Below are 21,323 nucleotides of genomic sequence, written 5' to 3'. Positions count from 1 at the left end.
AAAATAAAATGCTAACCAAAGACCACTGAAAATATGTGCAGCTTGAGAGTCTTCTTAAAATGGCAATGGAGGTGACACATTTGATTGAGAGAGGATAGCTCTTCCAAATCTTTGGCGGTGCTACTGCAAAGCCATAATCTTTTTCACCCACCAGCCTGGATCATGGAACATATTACAGCAGTTGGTCTGAGGATCTAAGACAAAAGTTTAGAAATATACCCATATAACCATGCATGGCGTTATAAACAACTAAAAGTTTAATTAAAATCAATTCTGATTTTGTATTCTGTATTGAACAAGTAGCCAGGGCAAGGATGCTAATACAATTGTAATGCTTTCCCTTTTTTGGTATCCATTATATCATTATATCAATTATGCCACTAGCTCAGTTATACATAACACAGGTCATGGTACCACTGTTACTCCTCCCATCTATGGCCATTTATTTGCAACAAACAACAAAATAACATGACACAAAAAAAGTCAAGACACAAGTATTTTTTATACAAATGGCAGTGTATTATTTCATAATTACAAATGTCAGATATGGTACAACAACCAGTGATACAACTTGTACAAGAATTAACAATGACTGCAGTGGTTGAACGACATGACTGTACAGATACAAAAAAAAGAAGAAAAATCAAGTCCCAGGCCCAGCTTGAATACCAATAATGCATTTTTCATTCCTCCCTTTCTTGAAATATGTCACTCAACTGACAAATCTGGACAGAAGAATGTGAAAGCCCACAGAACCTCTCAACTTGTATCCCAAAACTAGACTCAAGTGACGTCAAGGAACTGAGGATCTCTCACTTCTAAACTTCGGAGGAAAGGCAGGAGAGAAGGAATGCTTGTTATGTATTCAAACCAGGCCAACTCAGCTGGTCACCTTGTCATTCATAAAGTTGTCCTCAGATACCAGTGAGATATGTTGGCACTAGAAGGTCATCATTTACATATACAAGGAACCTGAAGTATTACAAACTGATACATGCTTGAGTAATAAAACATATGCATTTTTTTTTTTTAAAACAGGCATTACAATGCACTTAGTGCGGACATTCAAAACTGTTGAGCTGTTTAAAGTTCCTCTATGTGAAGGAATTTCTCTCAGAATGGACGGAAGGTTTAAGAGGTTGGAGGAAAAAAAAAAAGGCGGGATGTCAGAAATCAACTTGATAATTGGCACATATAATAAAGGCTGTCAGTCTTTCTTCAGTAAATTCGTCCGATAACAAAACACGTTCAATTTAGCTAATGTTGCTTTTGGTATCATTGGCAAAAAAGTTCAAGACACTTCCTATAGTCATTGTCAAAACACACCATAGTGCAATGAAACCAAACAGAATTTCTTCACTGCGATATGGATGGTATAAGAGTAAAAGATCCTCAAAACAATGACAGAGGCATGGCTGGCAAAACACAGTTTAGTTTCCCTGTGAGAATGAGTGAATATGTGTTAGAGCTTAGTTACATGTTAGAAATACATAATTTACAAGGTTTTTGAGGCTAAAGAGCTAAAAGGCTAAAAATCTACATAGGCAAGCGAAATCAGCTTCAAAATGTGCCTGAGAGCAACAAAAAAATTTTTTGAAGAAAAAAAAATAAAAAGACACTCACAAACTCAAGTGACAATAAGCCAGCGACAGCTAGACGCACACATTTGATTCCTGATAATGGAATGTGCAACAGGGGACACAATTTTTAGCACAAGCCATCTCTCCAAATTGCTTAATTAAATTTGGGACTATATGCGTACCATTTTTTAAAAATGCAGTCAATTCAACTGAGTAATATTCAAGTCCCTACATTATTTTGAACTACTGTATTGACAGAATGCAGACATTGGTTTTCTGTGGAGGGGGGAAAAGAATCAAAATAAATCAATCCATTTAATTGCACAAGGGCAGAGCTAATTTACTTGAATGCATTAGACTGAACAAAGCTGCATTAGCTTACAGTGTAATATACACACACAAAACTAACATGTCCAGATGGGGTATTCACAGCATTAAAAACAGGTGATGGGGAGTAAACAGCAACTGCCTCATAAGCAAAAAAAATTAAAAAAACAACAACAACTCAAAAATGGCTTCAAATGCCTCTGAAATGTGATGAGAATAAACAAATATGGGACATAGTGAATCCTGGATATGCTGTAAATGGGAAATGTACAGAATATGCATTTGTTCGTGATGAGTTAACTCGGAAGGAAACACATCTTCTATAATAAAACAGAAGTGGCCAAGTGTTCTTCGACACACATGATAGTCCATTTCTCACCGTCTACACACATACAAGCAACTGTCATTCCTATGAGAGAACAACATACAGGATTTAAATGGAACAGTTAAAGGAAGTTGTTAATACCAGTAACAAATTGTATCTTTATCACAAACACAGCTGAAGCCACAGGATCTAAATGGAGGTCTACTAGCAGGTACTGTGCTAGCTATGATCAAACAGGCACCGAGGCCAAAGCAGGCTGTATTTTTGACTCAGTTCGGAGGCTAAGAGCTGCTGAAGCAGTGGAAGTTAGTTGGATGCAACAGCAATTTTTATTTATTTTTTTAATCTCAATGAAGCCACAGACAGCTGCAGGTCAGGTCTCCGATACAGTTCCATCACCGCCCTCATCAGTCTCTTTGTTCCAACTCATTCTCCAGTCAACTAGTTGAAGGCTCTCTGAATGTGGGAAGCAAAATTACTAAGACAAATCAAGGGGAGAAAGATTTCCGCTCTGCACATTAAAAAAAAAAAAAGAAAAAAAAAAAGAATAACTATCAGAAAAGGAAGCAAAAGCCAACAACAAAAGCAGATAAAAAAAGGAGGAACGATAAATCAGCCTGAGTGAGTAATGTAACAGACATTTAGTTAACAACTGTGTAGTGGAGTCTGGAAATTAATGTTTGGAGCCTTGTGCAGCTCGTAAAAGATTCCTGGAGAGGTCCGACAATGATCGTTATCAAACATTGTGGGCCTGAACATGGCCTCTCTCGTATTTACTTTGTGTTTTAGGGAGATTTAACTGTTGCACACACTGACTAGAAGATTGTCAGAAATAAACCCTTGTCATCTCTGCTAGAACTGAGTTGGTACAGGCTCCTAGAAGACAGTTTACTACACATGCCATCCAGTCAAGTGCAACCTGGGCTCTTTGAAGAACATGGATCATCCAAGTCAACTTCAAATTTAAAAGTAGGGGCAGGTGAGGAAGGTTAAGCAGCATGGCATCAACACAGCAATGATAGACTGGATTAATTTTCCCCATATCATTTGGATCTACGCACTTCATTCGGATCTAACTGAGCCTCGAGGCGTCAAGAGGCTAAACAAGGGTTAGTTTGGGACCCGGCGGAGCTGATGTGCTAAAAAACCACGTCACATTGGCCAAATCAATGACAAACATACAGCACATACAAAAACAAAAAAGGCCTTTTGCTACATTGAGGGAAAAAAAAGACTACTGGTACTGTGCTTCTTAAAGAAAAAGAAAAAAAAAACTCCCCAAAACACATTATCCATACTCATTCCAAAAGAAAAAAAAAAAAAAAAGGAAATAAAAACGTAATGTATGCATTCAAGTGGTACTTTTATGGCTTTTTGTACAATACAACCTTTAGTGAAAATATACATCTAGACATAAATTCAAGTACAAATGTACAAAATCTTTAAACTCATACTTTTTTCTTTAATTATAATACACTTTTAATACAGCTCATAAATACAGGTCAACATTCACTGAGTTCCTAAGATTTGCGCTCGGTTGGAGTTTGTGGTGAAGTTCTGCGGCGGAGGGGTGCAGGTGGAGGGAGTGGTTTAAAGTCGTGAGGGCTCCTCGATCTCGTCATCACTGTAACCGCTCTTAAAACAGACCTGGGAAAAAGTGAGCATACATCGCTAACGTTAGAAACATTCATCAACGCGCCGTCGTACATGTGCGCGATGGCGTCACATTCTCCTGAAAGTCCAACCTTGAATCAACCACATCAGAAGCAGCATGTCAGGATCAAAGCTGGGGTCCTGCACTCTAATATATAACTGTGGGCAAGTTAGAGGACGGCAAAGTGTAAGATGTGCAATTCAAGCAAGAACATACAGTAGATTTCGTAACTAATATATTATGATGAAATTACACTTTCCATTACAACAATGACTCCCCTGTGTGCAAGGAGAAGAGGCTTGTCTTCTTAGGACTTTGCGCATTGAACCTTAATTTTCGTAGTCAACTTTAATTTGCACTGTGGAAGTTTAAATAAATTTATATATATCTTTTTTACACCTCTTTTATTTTTCTATTGCAATCTATCTAGGATAAAGACAAGTAGAACGGCTATGTGAATCTGTTTTTTTGAGGCACTGACTCTCTTAAAATTGATAGATGATGTTGCATTTTAACTAAACAAAAAAACATATCTTTGACTGTTTTTTTTTTTGGTTAAAAAAACAAAAACAAAAACAGTCAAAGATATGGTTTAAAGAACCCATATTGTGCTTCTTGGGTGTTTCCCTTTCCTTTAGTTAGTATTATATAGCTTTTTCTGTGAGCAAATATCTTTAAAGGGACATATTCTCTCCCACAGAAAACGCTGTTCCTTACCTCCCTGAAACACCTCATCTGAAGTTCAGGGTTTTTTTTCCTGTAACTTGTCTACATCGCTCAGGAACACATGTACAGCTACTTTGCTATGATCTCAAACAACGAATAAGCAGCCTCCTTGCAATACCCCTTAATTTCCTTGATGGAGGTATGCCTTTCTGTCTCTCTATTCTGGGATCTGATGTTACTGTACATGTCAAGTGTTGCCTTGCTTTTGTCAGGCCAGTTCACCAATCAAAGCATAAAATGGAGCATTTCAGTCAGAGGATGAGAAGGTGTTGCAGCAATATGCAATATGAGAAAAATAATGTGTTTTTTTGAACTTTGAAAAGCATGTAAACATATTCTGGTGAACCAAAAGTAATGACAATGTGATTCTGTAAATAGGCACAACATCAGCTCTTTAAGATTCTTTCCCTACAACCCTCACTATTAGGAAAAAGTGGCCTGTATGTAGACACTAATAAAATGCTGAGAAGTGGCAGATGACTCAGTGAACGTATTGTCATGTTTTGAACTCCCAGCTTCTCTCATCTGGATTTTGGTAGAGTGACAGTAGAGGATCACTGTTCAGATTTTGATAAGAAAATCAAAGTAAAGCTGCAAGAGACACAATCCCCTTCCTCCTTCCGGAAAATTACAGCGAAGAACCAAATTCAAGGGAAGTACAGAGTACAATGTAAGATCTCAGTAATAAAGAATAGAGGATAGTGGAAATAACCAGTTAGAGGAGGAAACCTGCTGCAGCCAAGAAGGGTGTTAGAAATAATTATCACCACTGACAAACATTCTGTGTTATGCATTAAAATATTAATGGCAAAGCCTGATATCAGTTCTTCCAAAAACCACAAACCAGTCTCCGTCAAGAAAGGATTCCTAAAGCAAAATTACAAATGCAGAAATAAAAATGCAAAGGGACTAATGAGGGTGTGTACTTCTCAAACGTCAGAGAAAAGGAAAAAAAAAGATAGGCCTTATTCTTACAAACTCAAACTAGGAACAACACAACTGAACCAATCAAATTTCACAGGAGTTCAGGGGTATTTTTTCACATGCTGAGTTTGGACAAGGCCTGGAAGAAAAAAGAAAAAAAAAAAGAAAGGAAGGAAAGTAGGAAGAGAGGAAGTACCTTAGCCCCCACCCCCTCGGACAGTTGCCGGAGCACTAGCACTTGCCTCTCTTCTGAACAGGCGGTAGAAGAAGCCTCTCTTTGGTGGAGGGTTAGGCCGGTTCATGTCCAGGTCGGGGCACAGATTCCCGTCTGTTTCGTAGACGTTGATTTCTTTGAAGCACTCCATCTCGATCATCTGCACAAGAAGATAGATTGAGTTATCCAGCCTTAGACTTTGCATTTCAGAAGTTTGCTTCAACAAAAAGGTCAACGCTCCTCTGCAGGTAGCCGTTTGAGTAACCATCTACGTATTCATGATGTAACTAACTGAATATCTAGATGCATTCACTAACCCGACTTGCAGTTGCATATTATTAGATTTATAAAACACCGCATCTCAGGTCCAGGCTTTTTACTGTTACTTATCTATGTCACTGTGTAACACATTTACAGCTTGTTTGGCACAGTCTCAAAAAAAAGAATAAGCAGCCTCGTCTCAATCCAATTTTATTTCCTTGCTAGGGCTTGCTGCCTCTCTACTTTGAAATCTGAGGTTACTGTACATAACCAATGTTGCCTATCTTTTGTCAGGCCAGTTGAACAATTAGAGCAGGACCTAAACTGGAGTGATTCAGACAAAGAGGAGAAGAGGTGTTGCAGCAGTGTGCAATATGGGAAAAAGATTAAGATAAAAGATAAGACTCTGATTCTGTAAATGAGCATAAAATGGGATCTTTAAGACTCTAAGACCCCTACAGATTTCACTAATAAGAAAAAATGGCCCGTATGTAGCCTGAAAGGCAAAGTGCAGGGCAAAAATACTTGTGGAAATGCTTGGAGGAGGGAGGTGACTCAGTGGACATATTGACATATTATGAACTCCCAGCTTCTCTAATACAGATAATGGAAGATGGATAGTACAGAATCACTTTTTAGATTTTAATAACACCTACATGCCTTCAGAAACTTGACCTGCAATTGCATATTTAGATCTACAACCATTAACTTTTCTCTTAAAGCAATGTACAGATCCTTTATACAGGTTTTCCTATGTGCTGTTTCTGTATATGCTGCAAAACTTAACAATGACATCATCTCGGTGGCCTGTGCACGCAGTACCTCGTTCTGCCACGGGATGGAGACACTGCCTGTGACAAACTTGTGATAGAAGTCATCATCTGTGGGGTCAAGGTTCACGCCTTTGACAGTGGAGAACTGCTCGATGTCCAGGACGTCTTTACAGTACACCGCTCGAGGCTGAAACAGAGAACGAAAACAGAGAAGGAAAGAGATCGACAAGAGAAAGAGGCACAAGTAAATAAGAAGGAAAGAACAACTGAGCAAAGTGAAGTGTTTGGATCGCAGGGGAAAACACTCAACTTGAAATACTTGTATTTTTGCACTGACATTTGAATAACATGGAAATCTTCACAGGCCTGAGGACACTGTGCTGTTCTGTTTTTCTTCAGCGTGGCCCTACTGACCTGAATAACCCAAAATAGAAATGCAGATAACACTATCTGCTTTCAACTATTGATTTAACCTGTCAGGTCAGTCACTCTCTCTCTCACTCACTCTATTTATGACTCTGAAATGCACCGAGTCTCTCTCGGAACAGCTTTGTAATTCCAAGCGAAGAAAATACATTAACACAGCTTACAGTTAAACTGAGTCTGTATTACTCTCCTTATTTGCACATTGAGATTTTTTACAGTGCGACTACATCTATCTGTAGCTCCACGGGAAATATTAGCGATGATTTCCATAAAGTAGAGTGACTTCCCAATGACACTCCCACTTCTCTCCACTGGCTACCACGATAACAAGCTTGTAAGTGTTTGTTTACATGTGACAATGGTATTTCCTGTATACAGATCTGCAGCCCGCCAAGGATTCAGGCTGTGAATTGTGCTGCGAGTTTGCATGTGCAAGTGCAGCTCTTACATCTGGGCTGAAGGGAGGGTCCAGCATGTTGGCCTCCAGCCGTTTGAAGTTTATATTTCTGAAGATGGGGTGCTGCTTGACCTCTATGGCCCCACGACCCTGACATCCCAGCCTTTCCTTGGGGTCCTTGGCCAGGAGCTGCAGGAGAAGAAGGGAAAGAGTTTGAAACAGTCTCTAAAGAGCTGCAAGTTCAAGCTTAAATGACTCAGGCAGGATAATTTAGTGTTTAATATATTTCTCAGTAAAAAGAACATAAACTAGGGCTCAGTTTAAGGCTGTTTCTCTAATAATAAATCACACATAAAGAAGGGGAGGGGGCTTCCTGTGATTCTGGCAGTTTTATGATTAATCCCTCTAGTGAAATGCATACAAAACACACACATGGCTGAGTTTACATGTAATCCTCTTGACTTTATGTACATGACCCTGTATAATCTAATAATACAAATCCATATACTCGGGGGTTAATGCAGCACTATCATGTGTAGAGTTACGGAGCATCTCAGTGAGAACTTCTGGATAATATTACGGCCACACACCACCTACAGTGTAGCAGGCTTATGAAGTGGATGAGGATTGTTTAGTGGTTTGGCTAATAGCAGACGCTCTCGCTGGCCCTGTTGTCACCCTGATGCTGATGGCTTTCACAGTCAACAAACCGACGGCAGCTCACTTTTCACCGCATCTCACACCGACTTTCCAGTTCCTGCTTTGTTTCATTTGTCCTTGCGCAACCCTCATCCAAATTATGTCTACATCAAAAGATTTTCACTCCGCTCTTGACATAACTAACGTCACTTTCCTGATTCGGGCTACGGTAACAGCGATGCCTCTGCATTCTCTCCTTTTCCTTATTATCTTTCTGCCATTTCTTACTGAAACCTTTCTTTTCCCTGCTCCCTCAACTCCTCCTCTCCCTAGGGAGTCTTTAAATCCGCTGAACCATGGGTCAGAATGTTCCACAACGTCACACACCGAAAAAATGTTAAAAAAAAAAAAAAGTCCCGTCACCTCCTGTTCAGAAAGAGAGGAGCTCAGTGGCTCCCTCTTGGAGATTATGTCAGACAGTCGTAAGAAACAACTGATCTCCACAAACGAATCAACATTTATTTATTAATACTAAGAATGCACAATTTTGGACTTTTGTACCCAATATACTGCAATTTTCTTCATATTTTGGATATTTCCTGATATTGATACATGCACATGCATTTTCCACCTAACTGTGGAGAACATCTTGTAGTGAATGAACACATTAACATGCTTGATCTTATCATGATGGCCTTCTGGCAGGTGTAGACATAAATACAATGCTAATTTACATGAATGCTTATTTTGCATTGCATTCACTAAGCAAACAAAGGAAACTACTTCAACTTACATGCAAAACATGCCCTTTTTTTTTGTAGCATCACTGTTTATTTTGGACCAATGTAGATGCTTTATTCGATCAGCTGATCCAATAATGATACCAATATCATCATACATCACTAATTAACACTGAGGGAAATAACACACTATAGATCAGCTCAATGGCTTTTCACAATGCCTTTTTTAGTAAACTATGGTTAAACTTGTGATTTATTTAGACCGCTTTCATCACTTTAAATTCCAACTTTTCCATGTTTAAGATGTAAATAGGCAACATCAGCTTTAGAGGCGATAATGTGTCAATGTTGTGTTCACAGCTTGTTCCACTGCTCCAGCCTGGTGAAACAACAGCCCCTTATTACAGGTTTAAACTTACTTTCTTTAGGGATAAGGTGTATTTAAAGAACACATTTGCATTACAGTTTCCTGTTTCAGTGTAAAATGCAAAAATCTGCTGTATCAAATTTTGGCCTCCTCACAACCTTGAATGGCAGAAGGATGGATATTAGCCAAAATTAGCATCCCGTACAATATGATGATGTTTTCTTGATATAGAATTACAAATTTGCTTTTAAATGATGTCAAATAAATTCAGATTGCCAAGAATATGGTATATTCTTCAGATTCTGCATCTTACAGTAAGAATTTTCAGGAAAAGTGTTTCATTTTAAATTAACCAGAGGCTCCAAATGAACTAAATAATAATTTTAAAAAACTGATGTTAATCTAAAACAGGAAATAATATCATGCTCTTCGCAATGATACAGTGAAAGTGTTTTTTGTAAAACTTCACTCTTCAACTTCTGCTTTTCTTGTAATATTGTGTCTACAAATTGAGTGGCAGAACATAAAAGCTGCTCCTCTATTAAAGACCAAAGCCACTTATATTCATGAAGACAGTAGCTGTAGCAATGCAACCCTGTTTATGTACTTTGAATTTTACACATATTGACCTGAAATCAAATATTATACTGCATTTTTTCCTGCATACTCCTCCCTCCGTGTCCTTATTTTCCACAAGTCTTAAAGAATTTTATTGACTTTCTCTTTTCTTTTCCACCATTCGACTAATCTAACAACCATCTGTCACCTCCGGTTCTCCATCCTCACCTGTCTGCAGATGTCCTTTGCCTCCTCGGAGAATTTATCGGAGTACTCCTCTTGGTCCTCGCGCACTCGTCTGTCCACCTCCTCTCGCTTGACGCGCTCCTTGCGCTTGCGGAAAGGTGACTGGCCCTGGATCATCTCAAAGATCAGGCAGCCCAGCCCCCACCAATCCGGGCTGAAGGTGTAGCTCTCGTTCTGGATCACTTCTGGAGCTGAAGCAGAGGGAAGAGGAGTGAGAGGTGAGGGAAATGACTGAGGGGGTTGAAATCCCAATTTAGGAGACAGTTATTGAAGTGGAGGGAATGATTGAAGTGGTTTGACTAGAAAAATAAGGGGTCAGAAGAGAACATCAGAGGGCTTAAAGGCTAAATTCTTACCCATGTATCCGACAGTGCCCACTCTCCCTCGTATCGTCTCCCCTTCAGGGATCTGAACAGCAAGGCCCAGGTCTGAAATTCGGATGTGTCCTAAAAAAACAAAAGAAAAGAAAAAAAAATGAATAAAGCACCTGAGATAATGTTGAAATGTTCGCTTTTGTAGTAACTTGTAGAAAAATACATTTCTATTCAAGATATCCAGAGTTATGAGAAGCCAACAGAACAAAGGTGAGAGACAGAGTGCCCCAACAATGGTCACATTACACTACATTATACCAAAAGTAGGAAAGAAAGAGAAAAGTAAGAGCTGAAGAGATATGTGGAGGACATTCCTTTATTTCAAAATAAGACCATGTTGGAGAGTAAATGACTCAAGAGGAAAGTGTGGTGTGAAGAACTTGAAAAGATGACTTCTCAGCCAGAGAAAGATGGTGCTTGAACATTACAAATTGAACCGGTTGTTTGTTTTAGACATTGTGAAAAAAGTTACATAAAAAAAAAATAAAAAAATAAAATAACAACTACTATTATCCAGCCTGTGCCCACACAGTAGCACACAACAGGACTAGAATGTAACAAAAAGAAAACAGAATTTGGACATACCACGATCATCCAGAAGGATGTTTTCAGGTTTCAGATCCCTGCAAAAAACAAACATTAAAAATTAAGAAAACATTAGGGAGTAGTTCTTTATATTGTGCTTGTTTAAAAATAGAGCTCATTTGAGAACAAGGATATAACAATTAAAAAAAAAAATCCTGGATAAATATTTGTATTATTGATCAGCTTGTTCTTCTGTTGTCTTTTATTGCCTATGTGCTGTCTGATCTTGAGTTTCTCCAGTCTTTCATGTGATTTAATAGATGGCTGTACATATGTCTTCATTTGCTTTGTGTGTTGTTTTTGTACCAAGCTACATTCAGCATGTTATGATAAGATAAAATAAGCCTTTAATAATCCCACAGTGGGGGAATTTGCAGTGTTACAGCAGCAAAGACAGTGCAAACATTGAAGGAATGTGATATAAAAATAAAAACAAACCAAAATATACATAAGTGCTAACACTAAAAGTAACATTATTGCATGTATTAGTGGTATTGTATGTATGTCTGATGAGTAGAAACTCTGACAAGAGTATTAATATTGCATGGATTGTTTATATTGCACAGATGAACTAAATAGCACATATTCAAGTACATGATGTTGTCCTAGAACATACTGGCGAAGCATTTTAGTATTGTAAAATATTTTTTATTCAACCTGTCTCAAATCTCCTTTACGTCTCACCATTTTAATAAACACATCATCTTTAATTTTTTTTAAAAAAAGCACAACATCAAATTTACTATTTATTATTATCGCTGCAAAATCGGAGAGCTACAGCCCCCAACTACTGCCAACTGCGACGTTTCCTGCAATGCATGCACAGATCAAGTTTATAACCACACGGGCCACGTGTATGTGGGCGCCTGTGTCTCCTCGAAGAACATCAGTGTTTATGTTAGCATTACTCTGAGCCTCCATTGAGCTTGACAGGTGCATTACACCTCAGCGAAACCAGTTCCCCATTAATCCAGTCACACTTCATCATGCAGGACTTTTGTTTCTGCACTCGTCCCACTGTTACACTCCTGCGAAATAAATCTCTTCGTAACGTCAGAGCTGAGACAAATAGTTGGGCATAGAGTTAGTTTATGGATTGTTTCAGACATCATGATTACTGAGGTTTGTCAGTTAGGGATTTGTCTTAAAGTAGTATTCCGCTATTTACTGTCGCACTTTAACAAAGTTAAGGCCAAGACCAAGATGATCAGACTTTAAAAAGCTCTCTCCAGAACCATAAAAGACAGAACACACCTGTTTTTACTGGTGGAGTATTGATTCTAAAGTAAACTGGCTTCTTGTCAGTGGAGTGCTCCTTTAAATGTAGTGGTATTTAGTCAGCTTTAATTGTAGACTGTATTTAAAAGACGGACATATCCTCCTGATCCGAAGTTTTTTAATTTAATTTAATATAACATAAACCAATCAATTACCAAAAATAGCTGGCAATTCATTTAATAGCTGACAAATATTTAAGTTAATCATTACAATAAATAATGGGATTCCAGGACTGATAACTAAAACCCATCCAATATATATTTTGTAACTTAACGATAGTGCGCTTTGCTAGCCAGGCCTCCCCTGAAAACAACTTTTTTTTTTATCTCAAAGGACTTCCTAGTTACAATAAGTTTCAATTAAACAGAAACATCAGCTGTTATTGGCATTACAGATTTGTTGGTATCAGGATTTATTTATGTTGTTTGATGTGCACCTATTAAAAAACTTATCAAACATAATGCAGGAAACAATGCTTGGTGTAATTTAGAATTGGTGTCACTGCATTGTTTGTCCAGCAGAGTGTCTCTATGATTTATAATACTCAGCACTGTCTGCAGCACATGTAGCAGAGCTGAGCAGACTGTGGTGCGGAGGCAAGTCTTCATGGTAAATTGCTAACTAGTTTTTGAAATACACTGATGGAAAGTAAAACAATTAAACACTGACACTATCATTTCCAATTTTCAACATAACTCTAACACACTATATGTATATATGCTGATATTATGCTTGTTTTTCTCCCTTAAAATCCGCATCAGCCCCAAAAAAACCTACTATCTGTGAGGTTCTACTGTAAAACTCACAATATTAGTCCACAGAGACAGAAAAATTCCTAAAGCCTCTATTGTCGACGCAGTAATAACAACATGAATACATTATATAGACGGAAGGTGTTTTTCTTTGCTCGATTCCTCCTGCCTTACCTGTACACTATCCTCTCACGGTGCAGGTCCTCAAGGCCACAGCAGATCTCAGCAGCGTAGAAAATGGCCCTTTGCTCATCAAAGCCTGAGTTGCCCATGTTGTAGATGTGGAACTTTAAGTCACCGCCATTCATTATGGTCAGAACCAGGCACAGCGCATCCTTGGTCTCATAGGCATAAGCTAGACTAACCTGGAGAGGTAGGGTGGGGGAGGGGGGGCAAATTTAAGGTGACAAAAGGAGGTGAGGGTCCAGGCAGGAAGGAAGGATTTGGTGAGAAAGGAGGGAGGAAGAGGGAAGAGAAGTGGTAAGAGACAGAGTGGCTGGAGGAGCATGATTGCTTAATTTGCTTTGTTTAATGCCCCAAATAATCATTCATTATCCCACATGGAACGTCAGGAATGTACACAAAGATAAACAAAGACAGATATCACACATATGGAAAAACATCCTCTCCCTTTAATCCCACCATATATCTCTCTTTTCTCCCCTCATTCCCAGCAGCCTCCACCCCTCCTCTCGTCCCTGTGGGTCAGTGACACATAGTGTATAATGTGTCCATGTGCTGTTGTGTACAAGCAGGATGTTGCTGCCATCAGGAGGAACTCCATCTGCTATGGAGTATGTAGTCAGAGACAGACCACAAGAGGGGATGGGAAATATTCTTATAGGCCAATATATACATGCTGTACCTAAACAAACACACACATATACACTACAGGCCAAAGCAAATAGTCTTTATTGCAGGCCTCCGAAATCCAGTTTATAGTTTAGCAGTGGACGAATCTATTCATCCTGGCACTGCTCAGTGCTGGAATTTCAATAAAATGCACAAACTTTGGGTTTTCCAATAGTCCCCCAAGAACGAAAGAAGCTAGAAGGTAATTACTACAATCAGGCTGTTTAGATTTTTTAATGGTTTATATTTATGCAGCTAGACCTCTCTCTTTTTTTTTTTTTTTTTAAACTTATTTTTACTTATTTATTTACCTATTTTCCCTCTTTTCCTATACCCTCTACATTCCTTAGCCTTAATGGCATCATTTATTTTATTCTCATAACTTAAAGACAGCTATATAATTGTACAAAAAATGTCCACTAATGGCAGACATCTGTTAATTAGAGCTTAATTTCATTTTTTTCTGACAGGCAATACTTTTGCAATATGTTTTGCTAATTATTTTTTAAAGTCAAGCTTCAGTTCAATATTCATTGAGTTATATATTTGGAACATGTGATGCAGAAATACCACAGGAGATATCATCAAATGTGGGAGATTGACACAACAGTTTAAACCTTGGCTCAAGTGCAATACATAATGCTAAATTAATAAAATTGCAGAATTAAAAAATAAAAAATAAAGCCCTTATTCTCTAAAGGTGTGCACATTAGCTTTGCCCCTCTATGGTGTTTGGTTGTCAGAGGTAACAGAAAGCAAGTTTTAATCCTGCTCAAATGTTCTTCAATCATATGTATTTAAATCAAGACTCAAATCACTATTTGCGTAATTCTATGACCAAATAATTTACCTTTATGTTTATATTGAAAAACATATATATATCTTTTTGGAAAAAAACATAACACTTTTAAACCATAAAACCTTGCGGCAGATTTAAAATGCATATTATCTATTAATATTGAAAACCCATTTTGCCCCACTGGCAACACTTGTTGCCAAAGTGTATCACTGTCATTTTCTATTCACAATCAAAAAAATCTCCAAGGAACTAAAGCAATTTTTTCCACTTATATGCTAGTAGACAACAACTAAAACATATTTATAATTATTTAATCATTCAAGTCTCTAGAGTAACCCTCCCCCTAAAAAATTGTACCTGGGACAAGTATTTTTTTTGTTCATGGGCTTATTTCTGTGAGTGTGCAGTGGGCACATAGCTTGTCGCTAACTATATGGGTATTTGAGAATATGTGGGTAGAATATGCAGAATACGTAGGTTATCTATTTCATGTGCATTGCATTTCTGTGACATAGAAATGATTATTTCTGTTCTGTTTTCGATTGGCAGCGTGAATTCGGTGTTTGAAACCTTTCGTTGTTTTGTGTTGGAGATTGTTTTTATATCATACAGACTTGGTCTGAGATGTATATCTGATGCAAAGGTTATTTATGAAAAAAGAAACCAGTTCAAATTGTTTGTTGTTTTGAATTTTACACAGAGGGAACCAAGGTCTGAACCATGATCATTAGCTACCTTCCTGGGATGATAATATCCATTGGTATCCATGTACAGGTTTACATTTTTTTTGTTTTACACCCCCCACCCCTTCCATCTTTTTGTTATTATTTATTATGACTATATTACTATTTTGTTATTACTATATTATTATTATTGTTTCTGTATCATCATTAGGTAACATTTGACCTAGTGACAAGCTGTGTGAATACTGGCAACAATTGTTGTCATAAAAATGTTATTTTCTTCAAAACAAAGTACAAAATGGAAAAAAAATAAAAAAAATAAAAAATACATCACACGATTCAGAGTTACGCAACTGATAAAAGTATATGCCTTACAACTCCGAAAAAAATCTGGGCATAAATGGATTAAAAACCAACCCAGCAAAAATGACAATTTATCAGATCAAGAAAGTGAGAGACATCTAATTTTCAACTTTTGTCAGAAACCCTGACCAAATCCTTGCTTAAAACTGAGATCTTTCATCAAAATCATTTTATTCTACATATCAAACCAAAAAAATGGCAAAAATAAACTACTTGCTCAAACAAAATTTGTAAAAAAGAAAAAAAAGAAAAAAAAAAGAAAAAAAAATCAAAAAATTGTGTTCCTCATTGCAATTACAAAGCAATTAGTGACTCAGCTGCAACCAACAGTCATGTGACATAAATTCAGGGATTTTTAGCTGAATACATCAGCAGTAGTGCAGTATTTTTTCATTGTAACATCTTAACACTTGATGTATTTTGGCATCATAGGTTTGATATGCTGCACAAATGACATGTTTGAGTTCTCTCTACTTCTAGCCATGGTTGTGCTGTTTCCATAGAGGTGCAGGACTTCATATTATAGTGAAAATTGAGCCTACAGTGAGCAAAAACAAAAAAATGCTTTGTGTTTAGAGGGTTAAACTATAAATCGGACTTATTTTGCATGAAAACTTGATCATTTTGGCACCAGTATAAACACAATTTAAAACGACAGTGAGCTAAATCTCCATCCAAGCACAGTGGCTCTACCTCATTCTCAGCTGCTGCAGACTTCAGAGCAGGGTCACCGTGCCCTGTGTGTCAGATACACGTATACACACCCACACACCGAATACATGGATGGGTTACTGGTTAAAACACACGGTAAAGCTAACACTAATAGTATGCACTGAGCACAAAAAGGTACAGAAGAATAGCGAGAGAGAGAGAAATGAGGGGTTTGAGAGAGCACTTGACTCTTCTCCTTGCTACTGCTGTTTGGTCAGTGTTGCTAGGCAACAGAGCTGCTCTCGTAGGTAGAGAGGCACATGAAGAGTCATCAGTTCTGCCTGCAGCACCGACAACGAACACACACACACAGAATCATGTGCCAATCCCAGGTGACAAGAGCTGCAAGTCTGAGGTTCTGTAACGAGCCCACTCCAGCCTGTATACGTGTGTGTGTGTGTGTGTGTGTGTGTGTGTGTGCGTACATGCCCATACACATGCTTCTGCCATGACTCACTGAAAACAAGGATGCGCAACATAGCTCACGCTGCATCAGAAACCAATTAATGCAATACATAGTACGACTGGAACACAACCATTAGATTTAAACGGACGACACTGAGACTCCGAGGCTCTGCTCAGGCACAGTCCAGGTTACTGTACTACAGATCGATATCACAGGTCTGTCACAGTTAAACAGTGACACAGTGTTCCACAGTACACATACATAGTACACAGTGTACACAGACCTACAGAGCAGACATTTACATGCAGTCATTCCTCGCTATGTTCCAAGACTGTTAAATGAGCACTTGCTGTAATTTTGTTGTCTTTGGAACAATCAGTTTTTTTAAGGAAACGCAACGCTGAGCCAAAGCTAAGCTTTCTTTTCCTGCCCGAGTACCTGAGATGTGTTTGTGCGTACAGTTGGATGAAATGGAAAGAGAAGCACACATCACCAGTTTTCCAATTGCGTTTGAGTCCTGATGTCAACACACAGTAGTTAAGCAGCATGAAAACACGAGTATTTCCATTTTTATATTCAAGAAGTGCTGAGAGGAGAATAAAGACAATCAGAGAGACACATCAGGTACATTTGTACAGTTGCACGCAGTACGAGGTAAGAGGAGGGAAGATGGATCATATTGTAAAATGTACAAATGCCAAATCCTGCACCTCATTTTTAGTCTTTTTGTTTCTGTAAGATCGTGAACTGTTCCTATAACACATCATCTCACATGTGAATCATGACAGCTGCAGATTTCTCCCTCAGTGCTTCGGTGCAGCATGGAAGAAATGAAAAGCTAGGTGACTCCCTAAAAAGCCTTCAAGGTTGACAATATCGTGCCAGCCAAAAACCACCGCTTACTCATGACTACGGCTCAATTTATAGAAATCCTCCATAGGAAAATCAGCCAAGAGCAACGCCACCATTAAGAGCTGGAGGCACAGTGGTACAGTGGCAGGGTAATGATTTTCTTTTTTCTTTTTCTTTTTTTCTGGGTTGGCACACGCTCAGAGCAAGGACACTGTACTACTTTATTCCTCATGCAGTTGCTCTGCTGAAATGTAATTTGTGCTTCAAATTTCTATGAAAAATTCACATGTATGACAAATTGCACATATCTAAACACCACAGACCTACGTTTCCACATCTGAACATGACTAATAGCAGTTGTTCCTTGAATTTAGATTACAAGGATTTGGATTACAAGGAAAAGCAGTTTTGATACCATTTCACAATTAAGAGCTTCCAATGCTGTTGTGAAACTGTTTCATATTGTTCCTCTGATTGTTGCTTCCTCAGAACTTCTAGTTCCTTATATTTCATATTTGATTAATACTGTGACAACTGAATTCCAGTCACATGGTAAGGACACAGAAGATTTTTTTAAAAGACACAGTGACTTCATTTTCAGTTGATTGTGTGTAGAATGTGAGAATCTTAAAGTCGTCCATTAGTGGAGTCAAGAAACAGTACCAAGTTAAAAAGAGTGTGATCCAGGTAGGTGTACAGGTGCTCGTCTGTCTCAAATACTCACACAAATATAGAACTATCAATCTGAGCATGCATGCATATGTAGAACACTATCAAGCAAACAGCCAGTAATAACTGACACCATGGAGTAGTAGTTAGTCATTAGGCAGTACAGACCAACACAGGTAGTTTGTGTTCTGAATGATTTCATTCACTTACTAGTGCCGAGCAAATTAAGAAAAAACTGCATTGTGTGCAGAGGCCAAGCTCATCTACTTGGCTAGGTGATGAAAACATAACAACTAATGGTTTCCTGCAGGGATTGTGAAAGCAGCACAAGTTGTCCAACTTTAACAGCTGGCTTTGTAATGCATCTTTCCAGATGCATAACCAATTAAAAAAAACATGTTCAAATGACTAAATGATAAATGCTGGGATGTTTTACTGGCTTTTCACGTTTACTAGTTTAGGTTAGCTATGTAGAAAAAATATTTTCAGTTCAAAGCTTACCAGCAGCTACTGGCAACTTCTAAGGTCAACTGTTTCCTTGCGTGCAACTCAATGCAAGAGTTGATGTTGTGAATCAATCAGTACATCTTGTTAAACCCTAAAGCAGTTTCTGGGAATTTTTGGCTCATTTTTTCGCACTGTGGGCTCAATTTTCACTACAATTTAAAGTCCTCTATCTCTATTGAAACAGCACAACCATGGCGAGAAGCAGCGTGAACTCAAAGATGTCATTTGTGCAGGATATCAGAATTATGATGCCATAAAATGCCATAAAAGTGCCCTAAGGTGGTACTAATACTGGAAAAACAGGTGGCTCTAAATACTATAGATATTTACAACATATATTTTTAAGTTGTTTCAACAGTTTTCTCCTACCTGTTCTATGTGAACACAGCCTGCAATTCAGCCAAAAACTCACAGAATTTTTGATATGCGACTGTTGGACACAGCAGAAAAGTTTTGTTCTTTATAAGGATCTGGTTTGAGAAAATGATTCATTTTGGGCAGATTTTTAAAGGAGACATGTAGAATGAAGTGATTTTGATTGAATATCATATTTTGAAGTTTAGATTTGAAGTTTAATGACACAACGGTGCATGAAAGATAAATACTTTATGAAGTTAAAAATCTGACAATTCTTTCTATTTCTGGCTCTGACAGATGGTGTACATTTGGTGATTTGGGGGTTTTGGGGTTCAGTTTTGGGATTGCATGATATATGTTTTATTGATTATTGGATCTTCAAGCTCTTCAAAGATGTATATGAATTTAAACCACAATATGAGAACTGTAAATATTCTATTTTTCACTTGGAGAAGAATCATTTTGGTGTGCTCTGGCAGCACTACACCTCCGTACATATATTTGAGTTTTAAACACCACAGCATCAACGCAGAAAATCTTCATTAAAAACAGCATTGAAACAACACAGATATCAGTCAAATTTATGAACACATCGACAGATAATCGAAGGCTGCCAATATGCTCCAAACAAAATTAAAACTGGCATGTTTGCAATACAGGAGGTTTGTCCTATTGCTGCAGACCAGCTGGATTTGTCAAAATGTTTGCACATCCTGACTAAGTGCTCCGCAGTTTGCCGTCACCTGCCACTGGTCAATAATATCATGTGCCTCCTCCCCCCCTCGTAGTTTTTATCTCATTGTGTCTCTTTCCACAGTGACTCAGTAGCTCATTAAACAAACAGAAGACGAGCTGCAGCGACTGTCTGTAACAGCTGACTGACAGCCTTTGCAAACATGCCTTTTAAATTTCATTTGCAGGATCCCGGAGCCACAACCAACAATTCTCTCCCAGCATGCATGCACACTCGCTTGCTCACTCATGCACACAGACAGACAAAAACAAGGTACAATTCTGTTGAAAGGTTGAATAAGAAAAAGGTAGTACTTACTACAAAACTACTGTTAACTTTTTCTAAAATGCGTTTTTCGTTTAGTGCCATTGCTTCACCTTTTCTTTTCTTCACTCGTTTCTTTTCCAGCTTTTTACAGGCGTACATCTTACCGGTGGCACGTACTTGGCAGGCACAAACCTGGAAAACAAGCAGCGAGGAAACGTGATCAAACACACATGCACATAAAAAAAAAAAAAAAAAAAAAAGCACACGCTTTAAAAACTATAACTAATGGAAGTTAATATGTCAGAGAACAGATTTCTCCACCCAGCATCACTGGAGATGCAAACATCACTCCATTAGGTAACTCTTAAAGGTTACTTAAGCAGCTTAAATCATTACCCAAAGTTAATAATGAAAATAAACACAACTTTTTAACTACAACTCTAAGCATTATGTCCTGATTGCAGTGACACTTACCTCGCCAAATCCACCTTTTCCAAGTACTCTATAATGTCTGAAGGTATTTTTGGTTACTGGTTGCCTGCAGGGATGGAAAGAGGAATAAGAGATGGAGATACAGACAGAGAGAAAAGATAAAGAGGGACAAAATAGAGAGGAGACATGAAATAACTGATAGTTTATGTCATTCTCACAGACCATGTGAGGTTGCAGACAGAGTAATGGTCTAATATATTATTAATCCACCCTGATGACTGCTGTTTCCACCCTGCTCTGGTTTCCCAGCCATTATGCAAAGCATCATCAATTATTAACCACTCACACAGAAATACTGATTGGCAGAAGCACCTTTGTGTTTTGGTGCAAACACTGCTCCCTGTACTCGTCTGTATGTACGATAATGTTTACTTCTTGTTGTTGTAAGTATTTCTTTTGCCATTTTTATTAGCTGTTTTCACTGCCAGTAGTTTAAAAGCGAGAGCGCTGCCCTGAGCAAACACGCAGAGTGAAGGCCGAACAGGG

The 21,323-nt window shown here is 38.2% G+C and overlaps 1 protein-coding gene across 2 annotated transcripts in view; it reads right to left on the bottom strand.

The window, feature by feature from the left end:
* Nucleotides 1-3,576: 3,576 nt before the first annotated feature.
* grk4 (G protein-coupled receptor kinase 4) overlaps nucleotides 3,577-21,323 on the bottom strand; it is a 54,824-nt gene continuing 37,077 nt past the window's right edge. Inside the window, exons 7-16 of one of the 2 annotated variants that reach the window (XM_008277910.1) lie at nucleotides 20,820-20,883; nucleotides 20,397-20,537; nucleotides 13,321-13,511; nucleotides 11,117-11,154; nucleotides 10,514-10,603; nucleotides 10,140-10,348; nucleotides 7,659-7,796; nucleotides 6,834-6,971; nucleotides 5,733-5,910; nucleotides 3,577-3,879 (exon numbers count right to left, since the gene is read on the bottom strand). In XM_008277910.1, coding sequence (XP_008276132.1) covers nucleotides 5,734-5,910; nucleotides 6,834-6,971; nucleotides 7,659-7,796; nucleotides 10,140-10,348; nucleotides 10,514-10,603; nucleotides 11,117-11,154; nucleotides 13,321-13,511; nucleotides 20,397-20,537; nucleotides 20,820-20,883 — 1,186 coding nt within the window. In that variant the 3' untranslated portion in view covers nucleotides 3,577-3,879; nucleotide 5,733. The remainder of the gene's footprint in view (nucleotides 3,880-5,732; nucleotides 5,911-6,833; nucleotides 6,972-7,658; nucleotides 7,797-10,139; nucleotides 10,349-10,513; nucleotides 10,604-11,116; nucleotides 11,155-13,320; nucleotides 13,512-20,396; nucleotides 20,538-20,819; nucleotides 20,884-21,323) is intronic. The other variant, XM_008277908.1, reaches the window with a different exon arrangement.

Source organism: Stegastes partitus, unplaced genomic scaffold, assembly GCF_000690725.1.
Source record: "Stegastes partitus isolate 25-593 unplaced genomic scaffold, Stegastes_partitus-1.0.2 Scaffold110, whole genome shotgun sequence".
Classification (NCBI taxonomy): Eukaryota; Metazoa; Chordata; class Actinopteri; family Pomacentridae; genus Stegastes; species Stegastes partitus.
The sequence above is the reverse complement of the archived record's forward strand: the minus strand, read 5'-3'. Positions and strand labels throughout refer to the sequence as shown.